Genomic DNA, 22,647 nt, shown 5'->3' on the forward strand with positions numbered 1-22,647 from the left:
GGTAGTTTGATGAGATGATAATAAGAAAAGTTTGGTTTGGTGAGTAGTCACCTGTTAATGAGAAAGATTGGTGAGTAGTCACCTGAGGAATGGATGTGTTGATGGACTGGTGAGTGATCACCTGTAAATAAATAAAGAATTTGTTATTGGTGAATTTCTTGAGCGAATGTCGAAACTCCGGTCTAGACTTCGATCTATTGGACTATAAACGAAATAAATTAAAACTTTTATAATTATTAATTGATTATAGTTGGTTGATTTTTTTTTTGAATTCCTTTTTTTTTTGGTTGGACTGCAGCTGTAAATAAATCAAATTAAACTGGCAGATAAAATATTAGATGATATGAATGATGTTGCGATTATGTAGACATTAATATGAATCATTATTTGAATTTTATTTTATAGTAGTAAACAAACATTTTTTGGAAGTATATATTGAACTGACTTATCATCAGTAATGAACAAAACAAATTCATATAGTAAAAAAAAATAATGTAATGAAAAAAAAAATTATTATAGTAGCAATGAAAAATGGTGGATGAGGATGAGAAGCTTCCTGAACCGTAAGGAGAGGGTTTATTTCCTCATGGCACGAAGATGGGCCTCGTGGAAGAGTCTCATGTCCTCTTGGGTGTACTCGGTGCTGATCCAGTCCTTTTACTTGGGCCAACGCTTGTTACAAGCCCGGCACATGGGGTCGAAGAATTGGTTAGCCACTCCGCATCCTGAACAGCGTCCACGGAAGTGGTCTTTCAGTTCTTTCTCGTGGGGGCGGAAACACATTTCCGTTGTCACTTGATCTTAATAGCAGACGTGACACATGTCTGGCCTCCATGGTAGACGGCATTCGGCAATCTTGTAAGTTCGTTGCCGACAGTTCTGGCACCCTGTAGAGAAGAATAGTGACTGAGCCTGGGTAGTCACTGTCTGGGTTCAAGATTCCTGGAGCTCTTGGTGGCGAATCCTTGGCCGAACGGCAGCACAAGTGCTGCGGATTACTTTACAGAAGGTCTTGTAGTCCATGAAACGGATTCCATTATGTACGCATACCTGGTTTACGTCTGTAGTAGCTGTTGGTGGAGTTGCTGAGTCAGTATCAGTCAGAAACTGCTGGTATGCAGCCTCCGGTGATATTGGCGCACTGTTCTCAGGTGCTGGCGTAGTCTGAGAGTACGGTAACGAATGAGCGTACGGTACCATTACTGTTTTAGCCGGTGTACCCTTCTTGATGGCTCCTGTTGCGTGGAGGAGGTTCGTTTGCTCCTGGGTGAGCTCTCCACGAGCCGCTCTGTGGGCCAGTAATGTAGATAGAGGAAATTGGAAACCCTCCCGGATAGGCCTAGACGTTGATGTATGAGGTTTCAGTCCAGCATTCGGTCCACATGTTGTCGCTGGCTGGCTGGCTAGGACTGGAACTACCGCCTTGTTAGTTGGCGTAGTCCCGATGTTGTAAACCGTCCTGATGGTCTGCTCCTCAGTGACTTGGAAAGATAAAGGTCCCTCCTGGTGTACTTTTTGGTGGATGTCCTCATCTAGCTGCTTGATGGAGGGTTCCATCGCTTCGAGTCGGTGGTTGACGGCAACGACTTCCTCAGCTACATCGCGAAGGTTCCGACGTTGCTGATTGGTTGTCTCAGATAAGTTGGTGACATCGCGTTGTAAAGACTGGATGTCACGGGTATTTCTTTGCAGCTGCATGCGCAAATGCTCGATGCCATCAAGTATATCATTGACCCAGAAAGGGCGTTCATTGGCGAGTTTTGCTGTTGGCTGAGCTAGAGAGTCTAATCGGCTCACGAATGCTGAGGCAACTGTTTCTTGACTAGCATCAGTGACTGATGGCTGCTTTGCTGCTCGTGGATGACGGCATGGGCGATGTCGGGATGTCCTCTGGTTGGTTAGCAGTATTGACTGGACCTGTAATCAAACTGCTGGCCACTGGTGTCGATTTAGTTGCTGCTGGAGTAGTTACTGCGGTAACTATGGTAACCGTGCCGGGCTGAACTGCGAAAGGCCTGGGAATTCGGCCGAAGGTGAGCTGGATAGCTTCCTCTGGAGTCAGGCTGGACTTAGCCATGGTCGGTGACGATGGGGGGGTTACAGCTGGCGGTTCAGGTGATGGTGATGGTACAATGTCGTTTTGATGAAGTGAAATGGTGTCGGAAGCTAAAGTTTCTGTCAACGGGTCGAGAATCAACGATTCCAAACTCGCATGCGAACTAGCTTTCGACTCGCTGCTGGTGATTGATGATATTGTAGTACTTTCAGTAGTTTCTTTCTGTAATGAGATTTGTCTATTAGACCTTCGTGGAATTTTTAAATCATTTAAATAATGTGTGCCGAGGCCATTGCTATTTAAATCTGATAATTTCACGACCATCGGACTTATTATATCGGTAACTACTGCGGGTCCTGCATATTTAGGTGCTAATTTCGCGATGTAGCTATCGACTTTTTTGCTTAATTTTTTATTTAAATAATAAACGCGATCCCCGACCTGTAAGTTGATAGATTGAGTAGAAAACAGTTTTTCATGTTGTTTTCGTGTTTGTTCCCGAGCTTTTAACATGTAATGTTCTGTAAAATGCCGAAGTTCGTCTATTCTACTTATGCGGGATTTCCAAACAGTTATATCAGTCTCGTCGAAATTTTCAGTAACAGGTGTATCTGAAATAGGGTGTGGGTCACGACCATGATTTAAATAAAATGGGGACACACCTAGTGCGGTGTGGACTGCAGTATTGTAGGCAAATTTTAGGTCTGGTATGTGAAGGTCCCAGTCTCTTTGATTTTGTCCAGTAAATGAAATAATCATCGGTTTTATTGTGCGATTACAGCGTTCTACGAGCTTCGCGCATGGGTGTCCTATTGGAGTAGGCGTAAGTAGGATGTTGTACTGTTTTATACGGGCCAAAACGTCTTTATTTATAAACTCTTTACCATTATCTGAAATAATTTGTTTAACTGGGCCCCAGTGGGTTAATACTCCGCGTAAATGTTTGATTATTTCTTTGCCAGTTTGTTGTCTTAATGGAAAAATTTTTAAGTATCGAGCATAAATGTCTTCAATTACTAATGCATATTGGAAACCGGCTGAGGATTTAGTGGAAGGACCTATGGTGTCCATGGAGATGATAGTCCATGGCTGAGTTGGTGGTCTAGTACCAATATAGCCTTGCGATTTAGCAAGTTTTTCGTTGTACCATGAAATTTCAGGTCCAGCAATGCTACAATTTTGGATCGATGAGAGTTCTGTTAATCCAGGATCTTCATAAAGGCGTGATAGCGCGTCTGGAGCTTCATTTTGGGTTCCTCTGTAATGGATAATATCTAACTTGTATGCTGATAAGTCAATAGCCCACCTAGCTAAACGACCTGCTGGATCTTTTAAATTATAGAGCCATTTTAACGCGGAATGGTCAGTATAAACTGTAACTGGAAGAACTTCTACGTATCCACGTAATTTCCGTAAGGCCCAAACTACCGCGAGGCATTCTTTTTCTGTCGTCGTGTAATTAATTTCAGCTTTATTCAGAAGTCTGCTCAGACACATAATTAAATTTTCTCGATCTTCTTTAAAGTCGTACTGGGTAAGAATCGCGCCTAGTCCGGTGTTACTCGCGTCAGTGTATAGGTGATAAGGGCGATCTGGCTCAGGCAGAGATAACGTGGCTGCTTGTAATAGAGATTTCTTAGTCTCAACAAATGCTTTTTCTTCTACGTCAGTCCATTTCCAGTCTACACAAGTGCTTGTTAATTTATTTAAGGGATCTTGAACTTGTACAATATTTTTAAGGTTTTTGTGATACCAGTTTACAAGACCGTTAAATCTACGAAGTTCCTTGCGGTTAGTAGGTCACGAATATTCGGCTATTGGTTCGAGTCGCGCCGGGTCCGGACTCATGCCTTCTTCATTAATTATGAAACCTAGGAATTTAACATCAGAGCGTCCGAATTGACTTTGTTCTTCATTTATTTTGAGGCCCGCGATCCGAAAGGCTTCAAAAACAGCTTGTAAATAAGTCATGTGTTCCTCTAGAGTATTACTGATAATGATCCAATCATCTAAGTAGGCAAAAATTTTTTCTTGCGCGCTGGGTAAATATTTCCGAGCCTTTTTCCAAAGAATTTGCATTACGATTCGGAGAACTTGGTTAGTGAGAGCTTGATAAGTACTAGGGGCGTTAACAAGCCCGAATGGCATACGAATCCGTTCGAATTGGTCACGGCCATCGACACAAAATGCTGTATAGGGTCGACTACTCTCTTCAACTAATACTTGGTGAAAAGCGTCGCTGAGATCAATGGTAGAAATAATTTTTGCGCCTCGAAGACTGGATAAAGTTCGGTGCATGATTGGTAACGGGTACGCTGATTGTTTGGTCTTTTTATTTAAAGGACGATAATCGATGCACATGCGTCAGGTATTATTTTTCTTCGCGACCATAACTGGTGAGCAAGCCCAGCTACTATTCGTCGAATATACCCTTTCTCGAGTAATTGGTCAACTTTTCCATGTAGTGCTTTCATTACTGGCTAGAGTTTCGTCGGTTACTTTGATACGATGTTTTACTAGGTTAGTAACTCCTAACGTGGTAGATTTATTTTTATTAAATTCTGTCGCAAGAAAGTTACTTAGGTCAGATCGTTCTGATGATGATAGAGCATTTAATGAGAGAGGTTTGGTTTTATTCGTACGGGAACGAAATTGATGTTAGATAGAATTACCGCCTAGGTACCAAGTAGCAATTTTTGATTCTGCATGAACATCTGCCGACTGCCAAAAATCTAAACCGAGAATAATTAGAGTTGATAGACCAGGTAATACGCTCAACCAGGTTAAAATAGTTTTTCCATCAAGTTCTACTCTAAATGGCGCGCCTCCGCGGGTGTATATTGAGGCAGAGTCGGCTAATGTTACTCCTATGATACTGGTGGGATCTGGGCTGAGTTCTTAAAGTTTTAATCAATTTTTTAGCATCTAGTTTTACAGACGAATCGCGTGAAGGGATAATTTATATTCCATGATTTTGCAGTCCGGCAAATGTCATTAGTCCGTAAGGGTGCAACTGTACTCGGGTACGTGTAAGAGTGAGCAGCGCTTGGGACCATGCCTGGGATAGTGTGAGTGTATCGCTGTGTCTGTGACGCAGGCACGTGGAAGGAAGCGATCGGTGCCGTGTAGGTATGTGTCACGTGAGGTACAGTAGCGTGGGGCTGAATATGTGTGGCTGGTACATAGTATGGCATCGATGGTGCTGTGTGCGTTTGTGTTACATATGGTACGGTAGTGTATGTTTGTGTTTGTGTAGCTGGTACGTGCTGAGACTGGCGGTACGAGTGGTGGGATATACGGGTACGCGTACAGTAAACGTGCAGCTCCACTGAACGCTGAGTTTTGTGCTGTGGTAGCGGGAGGTAAGCGAGGTGCGGGCGGTACGAAATGATTTCCCGCCGAGAAATTTGGATTCGGGAATAATTCTCGCGGCTGAAATGCATTTGTATTATTGGCAGGATTATTCTTATTATTTACAGTGTCAGACGTCGTTCGGACTAGGCTACTGGCAAAGGGTGGCATTAATTGATAATACGCGGCTTTCCAGGCTTCTGTTTCCGATCTGAGCTGTCTAACTACTTCCTCGACAGTATGTGTCGCAATATTTGTATTCCCAGGATTTTGTATGACGTTCACATAGTTATTGTTTACGTTCGTTGGGTCTAGTGGGTCTTGTACACTATTTATCTCGTTACCGCTTAAATTTGCGGGGTTCGCTAAGTCTTGTATTCCGCTCATGTTATTATGAATTGTCTGAGCGAGGTCAGTGTTGTTGTTGTAGCCTGTACCATTATGCAAGTCGTTTTGTGGATTATCTAGTTTAAGTAAGTCGTCTGATAACTGTGGATATAGACTTGAACTAGGGGCTTGAGTCGGGTTAAAATTTCGTAAGTTCTGGCTTGATGCGACTGAATGGAGATCTTGTGGGATCTGATTCGCATTATTGTTTACTGGTACCGAGAATCGATTTACTGGCGTACGGGAAAACATTTTTTTTTTAATTCTGATATTCGGCAATGAGTTTATTAATTTATGATAGTTAATTTTAACGTTATTTTCTGAAATTCGAGCTGTAAAGTTAAATAAAAAAATTTCTTTTAACGGCAATGTTTAATTTCAGTATTAAAATATTTTCTACCAAGAATTTATTTTGAGTAATAAAATTAAATAAAAGATTTAGTTTCGACTTAGCTAGACAAAAGAAATTTTTGTGTAGAAATAAATCTTAAAGATTTTATTTTTATTTCCGAACGTTACAATACGTGGCATATGACGACCGATTCCTCGAAGAACGTTTGAGTGAAGCGACCTTGTGTTGTGTTTACTTTAGCCCGAGCGTGCAGCGTGTTTATGGCTTACGACCCGGCACACAAAATATAATAGACAATGGATTTGTAAGATTTATATACTGATAAAATTTTTGTCGAAATTATTTTTACTTGATTTTTACTGAGAGTACTTCTCAGTTATCACAAAATAAATGACATCAGCATAAATCTGCACAATAATCGGGTTATGGTTTTACAATATTACAATTTATGCACACAATAGAATTATTTTCAGTTTATTATGCTTAAAATTAGATGAGATAATATGAAAACGTGGCAATTTTTGTCGACTTCGAAATTAATTTTATAAATTTAGGATTTTTACTAAATTTTCAACAAAAATTTTGCTAGTTTAATAAATTGGTATGATTATTTATGACAAGAATTCTGTCAATTAATTGAATTTATTAAATTTTATCTGTAAAGTATCAAATTATTTTCGTGATTTTCTTCGAGAAAATGAATTTATAATTTCTTCGGAATTTTCTAGAACAAAGACATTCATTTATGAGGACAGTGTCCCGGTTCAAGCGCCATTGAAATACTAAATTTTTACTTCTTTGAAAAATTTAATTATCCAGGCCAATAAACCTCGCGGATAAGGAATCGCCTAGATTTCGTTATAATTTTAGTCCACTGCCCTGGGATATTCCGCTCCCGTGTATTAATGATTGTCTTTGTTTTTAATAGATTGATTAAATAATTTTCGGACAGAAGTTCCCACGTGTGCCAGTTAACTTGTTTTAATTACTTACAAATTTTACTGCAAAGATGGTCCTTCGTCCTTGACTGACTTTGTAGGTGGTTATATGGAATTACGCAGAGTAGACGTTGATGGTTGATAAATGAAGATTGATTAGCGATAAAATTATGACAAAACTTAACTTTATTTTACTAAATCGACATTTTGAATAAATTTATTATACTCGGTAACGAAGTACAATAAATTAGTTGTATGAATATTTTATTGACATTCGAAGTTATAGGTGATTAATTATTGATAATAAACGCAATGATATTAGTTTAACGCAAAATAATAATATTAACGATAGTATAAACTTATTAATTAAATAGTAGATTCGATAGATTTTAGTAATTTTAGTGAGTAATCACCTATTAGTGGTAAGAGTAGTATAGTGGTAAAAAATGTACTTGAGAATCTAGCGTGGTGGTTAATACCGGGGGATAGATCGAAATATCGATCACCGCTCAAGTATTGGGGTTTGTGATCGTTTTCCCCTCCTCGTGCCGTCTTGTGACATCACGGGACTACCTATTATTTTAGCTAGTGGCGGTAACGAAAATTTCGAGTGGTAGTTCGCCAGGCTGATAAAGTCGGGACATTTTGTAGTGTCTCAATATTTCTGACTGACAAGCATTGACGGTCATTTCACATCACTACTTCTTACAAGAAATTAATGAACAACAATAGCACGATAAAAAAAATTCTAATGGTTAGTAAATAATTTAATAGGAAGTTCCAGAGTATTTCGATAATCAAGAAAATCAAACATCATATAATTTCAGATATTTATTTTATTTATAAATTATTAAAACATTTTTTTACATTTTTGAAGCTAAAAATGAAAATTAATTTAGCTGACATTCGATAATTTCAAGAATTTTTTTTTAACAATTAAATTATAGTAAAAAATAATTAGAAAAAAAATTAACATTCAGAAAATCAAAAAAAAATTGAAAATGCAACTTTTTATAAATAATTTTTTGAATTAAATTTATTTGTTAAAGAAAATTGAGAAATATTTAAGTGACTGCTAAGGAATCATCCATAAATTACGTCACACCTTAAAGGGGAGGAAGGCTATCACCGGAATGTGACATTGTGTGACCAGGAGCGGGAGGGGGGTCAAAAGCTTTGTGACGTCACATATTAAAACTTACAATATTCAAACACGAAAGTTATATGTGTATAAACAACTTTGAATGTTAACAAACTCGATCGATATTTATTAATACTTCAGCACTCTTTTAAGTAAGATACTAAAATTCTCAAAAGTTCTGAATAGTAAGGGTCTGAGTAGGTTTAAAGCGTTGGCGAGTACTCGCACCTGATTTACCATTAACAACTAATAACTATAATATGAAGAAGAGGGTCTAAAGTCCACGGACACAAGATGATTAAGTTTATAATCTTTAATTGACATAACAAGTCGTTTATTATTTTTAACTAGTCGTGTGTTTTATCTGTTATATAAGATATTTGACTTCATGTGGATTTTATAAGAGATTATTTAATAAATATAAGAAAAAAATTAGAAAACCGTTGACCCTAAAGGTCATCTCTGCAACTTCCCGCAAATTCCAACGTAAACGCTTAAAATTACACCTATGACGTTTTAGAGCTCTTCTAGTTCAACAATACAATTTATCTGTTATTTTGAACCCTTCGAGCTCAAAAAATTAGCTTTTGTATGCTTTTGAGCTTTTCAAGCTCAAAAGTCTGGTGGGCTTTTGATAAAACACTATTTGCTAAATTTTCGAACCACAATAACTTTCGAATGAATAAACCGATTTTTAAGCGGCTGGCGGCATTCGACGCAGTATTTTTAACCTTATAAGGAATCTTTAAGTTGTATTTTATCAAACTAGGAATTTCAGAGTGATTCCGAAAAAATACTTTTTTCAGTTTTCTTTCGTCAACGATAACTCATGAACGAATCAACCGATTTTGACCGGATCGGCGGCGATCAACGTGGTTGTTTTACGTTAAGAGCTGATTTGTTTTAAGAATCGATCGATATAGCTGTTTCAGAGTTAATAAAAAAAAATCACATTTGAAAAAAATTTTTTTATAGTTTTGTTGAGATGTCTCAAAATCTACCGGTCCAAATTGTATTCAAAATCTAAGTTCAGTCAATCTCTTACGAATAGTACTAACCGCGATTAAATTGATCGAGCCGGTCATGTAATGAGAGGTTTACATACATCTACACACACACACACACACACACACACGCGCGCGCGCGCGCGCGCGCAAGCATAGTCACGCCATCGTCAGAATAGTCAGGGGTGCTTTCTACTACCTCGAGACGTCGAGATCCGATGGAAATGCACTTCGAAAAACGGGGTAAAACCAATAACTTCCCGATTTTTTACTATTTTCAATTTTCTTAGCGGGAAGTTGAAAACGAAAATAACTGTTTTGTTTTGAATATTTTTAAATACATGCATAAATTTGAAAAATTTGTGACGTCACATCAAGGAAGAGCAGGTTCTAAAAATGTGACAACCTGCGACACGGACGTAAGGAGGGGTTAAAATGTTTTATTTTATTTATTTATTTATTTATGATAAATGCCAAGGCACAGGCCGAATGGCAAGATATTTGAATTACATGGGAAATATGTATGAATATAAGTATACATTTGATCATCACAAAAGTTACTTAAAATTAAATGAAATACAAAATATAGATAAGAAGCTCCATTAATATATTCAGTCGAATAATTAATTGTAATATTTGGATATAAATTTTGGCTAATAATTATGAATTTTTGAACATTGATATTTTTGAAATATTTCGTATAATAAAACTTAGATTTAGTAATATAACTTAAAGAACAGAATGAGTTAATAAATTGTAAACATTGAGATTTAAACAAGGCAATTATAACAAGAATATGATTTTAAGCCCTTTAGTTAGAATGATTTAAAGTAAGCTGTATCGTAAACTTCTAAATTAAGATTTAAAATTTCATAGATTCAATTTAACTACATATGATGCACAGACAAGCTGGAGACATCAAATTAACAAATATGTTAGAAATCATTAGATAATAAGTACTCAAACATGTTCTTTTAAAATATCTATAAGGAACTCGCGGCTAATGGTAGTTTTTACTTCTAGTGGTAGTTTTTGTCAGAGACGTATTGCTGAGATCACAAATGAATGTTCCAGATATGATGTTGAAAATTTTGGAATTAAAAAATTAATATTATTGTTTTTGATCGCTAATCTCTCAGACCTTCTTGAATCATCTTCTCTAAATAATTCTCTTTAATAACTAGGCTTACCAATAGATAATAATTTATAGAAATAAGTAGCTAGAAAGTGAAGTCTTCTAGATTTTACTAATAAACATTTTAATTCTTGCCTATACGGTGTAATATATTCTTCTCGGCGAAGATTAAAGATAAATCTTATTGCATTATTTAAAGATCGCTATAATTTTAAATGATTCTCTGCATTAGAATCTATGAGTACTATAGAACAATAATTAATTAATGGCCAAGCTGTAGCTGCTACTAATGGTTACCTTATTTCAGGAGTGAAAATATTTTTCCGAGTCTTTAAACAATACAATGTGGCATTAATCTTCTCAATCTCATGTGGAATATGATTTTTCCAGGAGAGATCATTACTTATTATCAATCCAAGACATTTTGTACGATGAATATAAGGTAGTTCAACTTTATCAATAGTAATTAATGGAAGAGAGACCAAATCAATTTGTTTTAGTTTACTATTCGTTCCAATGATCATAGCTTTCGTTTTCGCCAAATTAACCAACAGACCATGCTCCTTTGCCCAGTCAGAAATAGCTTGGGCATGCTTAGTGACTAGATAAACCGCGTTAAGTACATTACTAATTTCAAAATGAAAATATATATGTTTATTGTCTGCAAATAGCCCATATTTACAAAAAGTAATCCGTCTTACTACAAGATTTATCACTATCAGAAATAAGATTGGCCCCAATACAAAACTTTGAGGCATCTTGGTGACGTTTCAAAATTCAAGTGGAAAATTATCTTCATCTATAATTGATTATGAACGGTTTGATAGATATGAAAAAAAACCAAGTGATAGTATTCAAAGAAAAACCTAATTCAAACAATGCTTTTAACATCACTTCATGATCAACATAATCAAATGTCTTACTTAAATCAAATAAAACTAGAAGTGTTAATTCTCCTCTATCGATTGCATTACGAATATCATTAGTTAATTTAAGAAGGGCAGTTTGTGTGCTCTGATTTTATCTAAAGCCAGATTGATATGTGTCTAGTAACTCATTTTCATCCAAATAATTTACTACTTGATTTGCAACTAGTCTTTCAAAAACTTTATTCAAATGGGATAAATTAGCAAAAAGTCCTGAAATTCGTGTGACGTAATTTATGTATGGCCCCTTACTTCAATATCATAGCTTAAAACCAAAAATTTTCAAATTAATTTAATTCATTCACTTACTTCAATCCATAACTGCAAATACAATTTTACATTATAAAAATACAATGTCAGAATTAAGTGACTAAAAAAAAGTTTAAGGTAAGCGTCTCGGATGGCTCATTTAAAAGAGAGCTTTGCCCGTAATCAAGCGATCTGAGTTCGACTCCTTACTCTATCGGTAATATATTAATTTTTTAGTCAACTATGCAATAAAAAATTTTTATTCTGCTCCGTTTTTTACTGATAAATTAACTACCGATGTAAAAATGAGACTAATTCTGATAATCTGCCATATCAATGAGTATTGTTACTTATTTTGTCCAACTTCACAAAAAATTTACTTTAAGACTTGTACTACAAGATATTGAGAAAGGTTAAAGTCAATTTCCAGTACTTGATTGTATATATGATGGAGTGTATTTTACCGTTAACTTTGATGATTGGATGGCTATCAGGAAGATCTTTTCTCTTTAAAGACGTAACTAACGACTCATTGCTACTCTAGCGGGCTTAAGTTTATCATTCCCAAAGTTTGCAATTCTTGCCAGTTAAGTCCGTGAATTTATCGGAAACTTCTTTGTTGTAATTGTCAATCTTAAAGATTGATATTTTTAACATATTTCAATTGAGTAGAATCTGCATATATTCAATTGATACTATCTAGATTTCTTTAATACTTTATTAGATAGTGCAGTTTAATTTAATCTCTTTTATTCAACTCATACGTTCACTTGTTTGTTCATAATAGCTCTCACTTGGACTACTTTCATGTTTCCATCCTACACAGAGTATCTTTGTAAGTTTCTTTTTAGCTAACTGTTGTAGTATTGTTCAGTTGAACAATATAAATCTTCATGTTTCAATGGTACATATCAATGATAAGCAATAATATGCAAGATAAAATAATTTTAAGTGGAAAATTACTACCACCAAATGATATAACACCATACTTACATGAGTTCGTTGTTTTCGATTAATCAAGAATTTCGATCGAGTTTTTCATAAATTATATTCACTATCTCCAAAAGTTTTGTTTTTGATATAATTTGCGTGGGCTTCAGCTGAAATAAATAAAATTTTCGAATTTTATGCATGATAAAGAAAAATGAAAAATACGACGACTTATACACTGAGCCGTTTATTCGTAGTATTCTATAATTTATTTTATCAAAGATATAATTAATTATAATGTATTATCAATTTTTTAATAGTAAAAAATTTTATAAAACATTAATTTTACTGACCCGATATGAATATTAAGGTGCGTCAATTAAGACGACTATTTTATTTCCTCACTACATTGGCGAAATATTGTACTAAACAAAGAAAAAAAAATTCCCACGGAAGGATAGTTCTTAATTTGAATTTTAAATACTCGCTGAATGAATTTAAAGTTTTCCCATGTAATTAACCCGTGAAAATCATTTTTTTTGCTTAAATTATCTATAGCATAGCGACATTCCATGATGTTCATTTGACCATAGACAGAAGATTTAGAGGGATCCTGTCTCCTTAAAAGCTCTGACAGCTAATTTCCAATTTATGAGCTATCTCGTTAGTAAAAAATTGTATATTTGATTTTTGCTCAAAAGACGTGGATTTTTTTATTGTTTTCTCCTATACTATTGATCTGACACCAAAATTGTGAAGGATCTTTTTCTTAAAAAATTCAAGTTTCTACTAGAAATATTAATAGCTGAACCCTTTTAATGAATTGCCTCTGAGATAAATTTAGTTGATTACAAAAAAACAATAAATGACACTTTTTTATCATAATTTTTATACTTTTTAATAAAACAACACTTGAGAAAAAATTATAACATTGGATATTGTTATAATCAACAATTGTAATATCGTTATGATGCCTAAATTTTTGAAATTTTAAAATGTTTTACAAACATTCCAATAAATATGGTTGTTACATAGAATATATCCAAAATACCAAACGAATGAAATATGCACTGCGTAGATCGTTTGAGAACAAAAGGGATTGATACCAACGAAGAACAAATAATACGTCATTTTGAAAAAATATTAAAACTTTTTATATTTTCAGATTCGTAACTTGGATTTTATGCGTGAAAAAATCCAAGCAAAGTATTTATTTATGTTAAATAGATTTTGTCTCATAGTTATAGAATTAACTGATTTTGACCGGATTAGCGGCATTCGACGTGGTTTTTCAGGGTTAGGAGCTGATTAGTTTTTTTTAGAGACGATTGGTCAAGCCGTTTAAAAGTTATTCCAAAAATCCACTCAAGAAAAAAATTTTTTTCACATTTTTTCATGGTTTTTTTTTTTTAGATTTCTCGGAATATATCGGTCCGAATCTGTCCGCATTGTATTTTAAATCTAACTTTGGTCGAGCCCTTTCAAAGAGTGCCAACCGCGATGAAATCAGTCAAACCGTTCGAAAGTTAGAGGAGGTTTACAGATTTGTAGACACACACACACACACACACACACACGCGCGCGAGGTGAAACCAATAACTCCCCAACTTTTGAAATTTTTTAAGTTACTTAGCGGAAAATTAAAAATGATTTGACAAGTTAATTATATGGTAAAACTTGAAATTCATTCAGTGAGTACTTAAAATTGAAATTGAGCACTATCCTTTGGTGACAATTTTTTTTTCTATGTTTAATACAATATTTCCTCAATGCAGTAAGGAAAGAAATGGACGTCTTAAATGAAGCGCCCTTATGAATATACGTAATATTTCCATTTTTAAGATTGAACTTTACATAAATTACCTTTCAGCATATTACAACAGTGAACTTCACACTTTTGGAGACCTTGAATAAGCTCGAATTTATTATCAACTATCGTAAGTCCTTAATTTTTGATGTTTTTATTGAATGGATCACGAGATTCCTGTTATATCGACTCGAGGCCTACACTTTATTCATGAATGTCATGATGTATTGTCGAATCACAGTGAGTAATGATCTCAAGTAATCTTGCCGTTAGTGCTGGTGTAGTTGGGTCAAAGAAAGTTAGACCCAAAGGGGAAAAAACAGTGGAAAGAAGAGGGAATATAAGGAGAAACCCAAGTCGGAGTCGGGATTTCGAAACTTGTGAAACAACAGTGAACTTCAACATCGAAAAACAACTAAGGTAATTATCCTAGTCCTTGTTTTTTTTCCCAGTGAAACGAAGCTATCAATTAATTAAGATATCTAATTTCAACCTTTGGACACGTCACTGATACCATCTGAATTAACAGGAAAATTATTGGATCAAAAACGCCGGAAAATAATTTAGAGAGGTTATTGGAGAGACGCGACTTGTTGAGAAAAAGATATAACTCACTAGCTAACGTACTACCAGAAAGCAGCAACCCAGTGTACAGCTTTTTCTAGCATCATTCATTAAAATTTCTAAAAAGAAAGATCAGTCTCAAGGTCATGTCTCGTTTTTCAGCAAATAACCGTCTAAGCCACAAGTATTAGAAATTATTTTCATTATCTATTTAGAACATTTATGTTATAATTAAGAATTAAGAATTGGTGTAAAATCTTATTAAACTCAGGAATTAGATCAAACTATAGTAAATTTTAATAGAGAATGTAGTTTTTGAAAATTGTATACAAAATTTTTAATTTTGGGGAATTGGTCGCTTGGTATGGGGGTGCAATTGGGAGTCTGGTTAAAGTGTGGAGATGAGTGTGTTAGTATATGTATTGAGGCATCAATTTTAACTTTTCTAAAAATTTATTTACTTAGACAATCAAGCCTTGTAGATAAAAATTCTAATAATCTAAGTCTTTAAAAGTGGGATCCACTGCTCTGGAATATTCCGCTTCCATGAACAAATCGACGTTGAATGTTTCGATTTATTTCAATAAATCGGACAATAAATCTTACGCGTACCAGTTGATTCATTTTACTTACTTACGATTTAACTGCTGTGATAATTCTGTATCTTTCATTGACCTTTTCGATTGAATAACAATGGTTGAGATAGGTAAATAGTGGTAATTCAGTAATGACGTGTGTATAGTGATTACAATAAACATAACTTTGTCAAAAAAATACGCACATTCATAATAGATTTGTCATAATTTGGTAACGCAACTTAACAATAAAATAGACTCCTTGTAACAATAAAATGAATATTACTTAATATCAGAAATATAATAGAGAATTAGAAGTAAATTGTAGTGATTAGTCATCCAATAGTGGTAATAGAGAATATGAGGACATTAATAGTAAGTTTTGGTGAGTAATTATCTTATAGTGGTAATACTAGTAACATGGAATTAATAACGAAGTATGATATAATGATTACTCAGGGGTATAGATCGAAGTGTCGATCGATGCTCGGGTTTTGAGGTTTATAACGTATTTTTCCCCTCTCCGTGTCGTTTCGCGACTTCATAGGAGACTAAATTTATCTAACTAGGGTCAGTAACGAAAATTTCGGGTGGTAGTTCGCTAGGCTGAAAAGACAGAGAAATTTTTTAGTGTTTCAAAATGAAGCGTGAAGGATCCGAGAATTCATGCAAAATTTTAATATTATGTAGAGGTCCGGTGGGCAAGTGATTAATTTTAAGGGTTTATTTCATAGGGGGATTTATTGTAGTAAAAGTTACGACTTTGTTACAGGGTAAACGTACCCTGAATCGATAAGTCAACCGGTATCGATATTTGTTTGACGCAGCACTGTCCCGCCTCGATCTTCGGAAGTAAAGAGAAAGTAGAAAGGAGGTAGTTTTGGGTTCGCAAGTGTGAGCTGGGTAGTGCACCGGGCAAAGAAGGTGTAACCACCCGATCGTGTGCCATAGAAAGCTCAATAAGGAACAATTTGATAATTGAAAATGAGTTATAAAAGGAAAGGGTCCCTGGAATAATTACGAGATGACGAAGAAACTGAAAAGTCACCAGGACTTCAACTTCAGGAAGTGAGTTAGATCGTTACATATGTAACAAGGTACCGAATTACTCCGTGGGTAGAGGATGGACCACGGTTTATACCTAGTCTACTCTACTTCTTCTCAATATTCAATTAAATTATGAGTATAAATATTTTTTAGTTAGTGATAAATGATTTTTATGGAGCTTCATACCCAAAAATCATTCAGTTGACTTTGTGGCTATTAATTAATTTTTAGTGAGAATTTTAAGTGAACAAAAGATGATATATTTAATAATTTAACATCCGAAATTGTTTTCTTAATTATATTAGTCGAAATAGTCAATTAATTTAGATAAAACAAATAGTTAATTTTCACAATAATGGAAAAATCGACAAGTGTCTTCGTACGGAATTTTTGTTAAGCGTCAGTAGATAATTAGAGGTCATAGACAATCAAGTACCCAAGGTAGATTTCATAGAAAATTAACGATTTCCAACGAATTAACGATTGTACTTTTAATTAATAAGTGAGAAAATGAAATCTACTTCTATTTCGGCTACCGAATAGCCTTTTTCACTCTGCTTTGGTCTGACCCTGAAGGCCGAGTTAATACTTCAGTGGTGCTCGAAATAAATTTTATATCGAAGCAATCAAGATGGCGATTAACCCCGTCACAGATGTTTATCTACTCAAGTTTTTCGAATACGCATGGATTATTTGAATGCTTAAGCTACTTTGTGACGGAGACTAACGGGGCCTTCATTACACGAAAAAGATCTTCGGCCCATACCAGTTAGTTATCGATAGATCCTAGAACAGATACTCGCACCGCTGACTGTAAGTTAGTATGTAAGACCCAGAGGTGGAGACGCCGGTGCAGTAAGAGTAGGCAAAGCAGAGTCAAAAAAAAAGATACTAACAATTCAGAGAAAACATTGGGGGTGTGCAGTTTATCGAAGCGACCACTAAAAGATCGTACAAATTCAAATAAAAATCCGTAATCCGTTTGGCTCTGTGGAACAGAGCGATCAACACTATAAATGTTATATTTGACGCTCTTGCTAGACTCAATGACAGCTTGCCTACTGATTGATGAAGTTTGAATGCCAATTTGGGATTGAAGCTTTAGAAAATATAAATATAAACGTGAATCGTGTAATGTTACCGGGAGCTACGCGAAACGGCAGACATAGGGTCTTCCATGGTTAAAGTTTTCCATCAGTACACAACACGAGAGAGGTAAACCTCTGAGGGACTGATGAATTAACAGAAGTCCAGGTAGAACAATCAGGTCTTATTAGATTTATCGTTTTACGCGTGCTCAGCTAGATACCAAGTTTGCTTAAGGTCACCGCTGTTTCGTGCTCGATCACAATCACTAGGTTTAGACTGAATCGTTTCGGGTTATCATATGTTTAGGCCGAAATGTGAATTAATAATATGAAAGATGATTTTATGTTATTAATCCAAAAATTCAAGACTATTGGTAAATTGATCTCTGATATAAATGTGAAGTATGAATTCAGTAAACTGTCTAAGACAAAATCATTTTAAAACCAAAAACAAGATAAAAGTTCGTTGTTATACTCATAACGATCACACACAGATACAGCTACAAATACAGATACGAATACACACACACACACACACACACGCATGAAAGATTTAAAAAATCAGGAAGTTATTGGTTTAACCCCATTTTGCAAAAATCAAATTTCCATCAGATCTCGATGTTTAAGGGTCACAGAAAACTTTCCTGCCTATCTCTGCGAGGTTTTCACTATGCCTGTGTGTGTGTGTGTGTGTGTGTGTGTGTGTGTGTGTGTGTGTGTGTGTGTGTGTGTGTGTGTGTGTGTGTGTGTGTGTGTGTGTGTGTGTGTGTGTGTGTGTGTGTGTGTGTGTGTGTGTGTGTGTGTGTGTGTGTGTGTGTGTGTGTGTGTGAAGCGCTTATAAGCGCCTATAAGCTAGATAATACTTTGGTATAGTGTGGGCGTGTGAGTGGTTACTTCATTATTTTATTGTTAATAAATATTGATTATTTTGTTAATTAATTATTTTTCATTTTAAAAGCACCTTCCTTCACTATCTCTAACCCTAGAAGATAGTTCTCTGTTATAATAGCTCTCTGCTCTAGACCGATTCCACGAACTGTGATAATAAACCTGGTGGCGCCCTTATCGATTGATTGGTTATTGTTCATTTTGTAGTTTAATTTTTAATCAATGAAGGGGCCTATTAAACAGTTAACAAATCTATTACAAGTTCTATAAATTATACATACCTAATATTCGAGATAAAAGTGGTAAAGCGGAACTAAGGACAAGCAGAAGCACACAGTTCGCAATAAGATGCGTAAGAGGAGTTCCGTGAAATTTTGGCATTATTCTGCTAACTCCTGGTAACCCGTATAGCCCAACAATACTAGTGACTGCTACATAAAATATAACAATAACTTCTGTAACTGCACCGACTGGTCCCAATTTTGACAATGAACTGATTCCAAGGGTTAGTTGCTGAAATATTATTATAATTATTAAAAATATAAGTCCACTGAAATTACTCTTTAGCGTTGTTCCCAAAAATTTTAGATTAATTACATAAGAAAATAAAAACTTTTAAGGCGAATTGAAAAATCAATTTAAAAAAGTATTTTTAATCAATTCGCCTTTAAATTCTCTATTTTTCCATGTAATTGTTTAAAAAAAAATTGCAAAATCCCAATTTGCATGCCTTAAATGCTGGTGTTATTTGTAAATTTTTCAGGATAGACATAAAAAACCCATAATCGTATTAGTCAGATCTAGTATTGAACACAATTCTTTTACCCAGATTTCTAAAACCAAGGATATGTTTTACCCAGGCATCCACATACATAGAATTTCGGTAACCGAGACATTCGTTAGCACAGAATATTTTTTACACAACCATCCAACAGCACAGGTTTTTTTTGCCCAGATTATTCAATTTTATTTTAGAAGTTCAATAAAATTATACCAGATAGCGATGTAATTATCAATACTTTCAAAATCAAATATATTTGATCCTTCCTTTTTTTTGTGTTTTGATAAATACTATATAAATAATATATATATATATATATATATATATATATATATATATATATATATATATATATATATATATATATATATATATATATATATATATATATAAAATAAATTAAAATGCATGCGGGAACTTAATTGAAAGCTCTCGATGAGTGTAACATCAGATGAGCTTATATCTTGAAAAAAGTCAATAGTAGAAAAATTACAGTGCAATTTAACAAAAATCATTAATTAATACCGTAAAATTTTATTCCTTTCTCGTTCACAAGTCACAGCAGTCACATAATGGCTGCAAGATTGCTAGTTATTATTATTTTACAGTCATAGAATTATCACATGGATGAAAGGTATGTGCCGATTCGATGGAATTTGGAATCTTTGCAAGTCAAAACAATACTTTAATTAGTTAAGTTCTACTAGAGTAATATCTGCTAACATTATTGAAAGTTTTTCAATTTTAAATTAAAATTGATTATTGCATCATTATCTAGTATAATTTCATTGAACTTCTAAAACAAACATGAATAATCTGGGCAAAAGAAACCTGTGTTGTTGGATGTTTGTGTAAAAGATATTCTGAGCTAACGGATGTCTGGGTTACCAAAATTCTGTGTATGTAGATGCCTGGGTGAAATATATCCTCAGTTTTAGAAATCTGAGTAAAAGGATTATGTTTAAAACTAGATCTGGCCAATAAGATTATAGGTTTTTCATATCTACCTATTTTTCAAAATAGCTAAAACATTAATCACAGAAAGAAATGAAATGGATCGATAGTAAAAGTATAATTCAATTCAAGTTTATTTGAATTTTTCCGCGTGAATCGGACAAAAATATTCTAGACTACATTACTGACATTCAGTATTATGCTCTAGTATGGATATAGTTTGAGCTGCCTTCAAGTTTTTTTAGAAAGACAAATATAATATACGGCTGCTAAAAGACAACAAGATCTCTCTTGAGGGCAACTAAAAGAAAATTATTGTAATTGGACAAATCGGTTTCAAGCTACCGTTTTGTATTTCTTGTGTTTGCAAATAAATAAGGAATTAATTAAGAAAGATGAAAAAAAGAGTGGAGTAATGGATTTTAATTAAATTTATAGTGTTTACCACGGCTGTAATTTGCAAGAAATTTTTACTACGAGCGCTTTAAAACGACTTTTTTATGTAACTATGAAGAATAGTTATTAAAAAAATCGAAAAATTTTTTTAAATGATAAACAATTATTTTTTTCACCAGACAGTTTACTTTTTGTAGTATTTATATGCATATTGTGTCTGTCAAATACAAATTATCGTAACAAAACTCAGGATCTCGATTTTTAGGCGACAGTAGAGCATCCCTAAGCTCACGCTTAAGGCATACAGTAGGGAAATTTCTGCGAACAACGCTTAAGAATAATTTCCGTAAACTATTACAAATTCAATCAGAATCGTTTACAAAGATACAGAGTACTTACCTTGGTAATCAGCGGTAAAGCTTTAATTCCAATTAACAGTTCCATAGTATTTTGAAAAGCAAGTAATGCAGTAGTCGTGGAAAGCAAAAATAAAGCCAACATTGCGAAAGGGTACATTAAAGTTCTTCTAATCCAACATGTTGTTCTTTGTTGGTCTAGAACTTGTAGTTGAAAACGGATATAAATTAGTCTTTCCACCATATGCTGCTTATCATTTTCATTTTCGATTGAGCTTGAATGGTGGTTAGTAATTTGCTCTTCACCATCGAACAGTGTTTCGTTGATCGATGGTAACATTGAATTTAATACAACATGTTTATTCTCTTTTGATTTGGAATTGTAGAGTCTACAACAATCAAATCTATACATGAAATATTTTTTATACTTATATGATTCGAATAAACAAATTAGTATATTTACGACAGTCAGAGTAAGAATTAGTTATATTACTAGTACTTCACGCACGGAATTAAGCGTATTTCACAGTACACCAGTAAAAATATCAAAAAAAATTAGGAAAACGATTGATCCTGACGGCCACCTCTGCAACTTCCCGCTACTTTCGTAATTAAGCGCTCGATATTGCACTTACTATGTTTTGTAGCTCTTCGAGCTTAAAAATCTAATTTTCGTGTAGTTTTGAGCTCTCTGAGCTCAAAAGTTTGACAGGCGTTTAATAAATCATTATTTTTGGAATTTTCAAATCGCAATAACTTTTGAATGAATCAACCGATTTTCATGTGGTTGGCGGCATTCGACACAGTTTTATTATCCTCATAAGTAATTTCCAGATTTTAATTGATCGAACCGAAAATTTCAGAGTAACCCCGAAAAAACACTTTTTACGGTTTTCTTTCGTTCACGATAACTTACGAACGAATCAACCGATTTTGACAGAATTGACAGCGATCGACGCAGTTTTTTGATGTTAAGAGTTGATTATTTTTTGGAATTGATCGATAAAGCCGTTTAAAAGTTATTCAAAAAAAAAACACTTTTCAAAAAAATTTTTTTGTAGCTTTTTTACAATTTCTCAAAATCTACTGGTGCGAATCGGTCCAAATTCTTAGAAAATCTAAGTTTGGTCACGCCCTTTCGAATGGCATCAACCGCGATGAAATTGGTCAAGCCGTTCAAAAGTTATAAAAGGGTTACACACACACACACACATACGGACATCATCACGGGAATAGTCAGGGAAGTTTCCTACGACCTCAAAACGTCAAGATCTGATGAGAACTCGATTTTCGAAAAACGGGGTAAAACCAGTAACTTCCCGATTTTTTTTAATTTTCAATTTTCTTAGCGAAAAGTTAAAAATCATCTGTCCACTAGTAATTCTCGACCTTACGCAGGGAAAATTAATGATTTTCAAAAAATTATCGGTAGGTGAGTTCTATTACAAATTAAGTATATTTTGAAAAACTAATCTAGTTATAAAATCCAAACCATTGAAATTGAACTATATATTCTATTTTGACTTAGTAAGAAGAAGAAGGCTTATAATATATAATGTAAGACCGAAATTACAAACTAATAAACACTAATATTTATGATTTGTCGAGAGTACTGGACTTCATTCTATTTTGAAAGAACAAATCGATTTTTGAAAATCGGAATTCTATTCAATTTCAAAGTTCTACCATGATATGAAGCTATTTATTATATTTATATGATAG

General features: G+C 34.3%; 2 protein-coding genes across 9 annotated transcripts in view; both read right to left on the reverse strand.

Annotated features, from left to right (window-relative positions):
- The window catches only part of Lili (LMBR1-like protein lilipod), a 184,796-nt gene that overhangs the window by 14,753 nt on the left and 147,396 nt on the right, over positions 1–22,647 (reverse strand). For 5 of the 8 annotated variants that reach the window (XM_074240327.1, XM_074240325.1, XM_074240322.1 and 2 more), the window contains 2 exons: positions 20,969–21,329; positions 18,720–18,951 (listed from right to left, as the gene is read on the reverse strand). In XM_074240327.1, the coding sequence (XP_074096428.1) occupies positions 18,720–18,951; positions 20,969–21,329 (593 nt within the window). Of the gene's footprint in view, positions 1–9,355; positions 12,358–12,532; positions 12,640–18,719; positions 18,952–20,968; positions 21,330–22,647 lie in introns of those variants that run through there. The other 3 variants (XM_074240329.1, XM_074240328.1, XM_074240326.1) reach the window with 3 other exon arrangements.
- LOC141525735 (uncharacterized) lies at positions 424–7,180 on the reverse strand. The gene is made up of 2 exons (XM_074240331.1): positions 7,140–7,180; positions 424–2,278 (listed from the first exon to the last, which is right to left on the reverse strand). The coding sequence occupies exon 2, from the start codon at positions 1,696–1,698 to the stop codon at positions 934–936; it is 765 nt and encodes a 254-aa protein (XP_074096432.1). The 5' UTR covers positions 1,699–2,278; positions 7,140–7,180; the 3' UTR covers positions 424–933.

Source organism: Cotesia typhae, unplaced genomic scaffold (assembly GCF_013202065.1).
Source record: "Cotesia typhae breed Kobodo isofemale line unplaced genomic scaffold, CoteBio_Ctyphae contig_27, whole genome shotgun sequence".
Lineage (NCBI taxonomy): Eukaryota > Metazoa > Arthropoda > Insecta > Hymenoptera > Braconidae > Cotesia > Cotesia typhae.

What these genes read in the sequence shown, in the direction of transcription:
- LOC141525735 (XM_074240331.1), bottom strand. Translation starts at nt 1,698, where the DNA reads ATGCAGCTGCAAAGAAATACCCGTGACATCCAGTCTTTACAACGCGAT.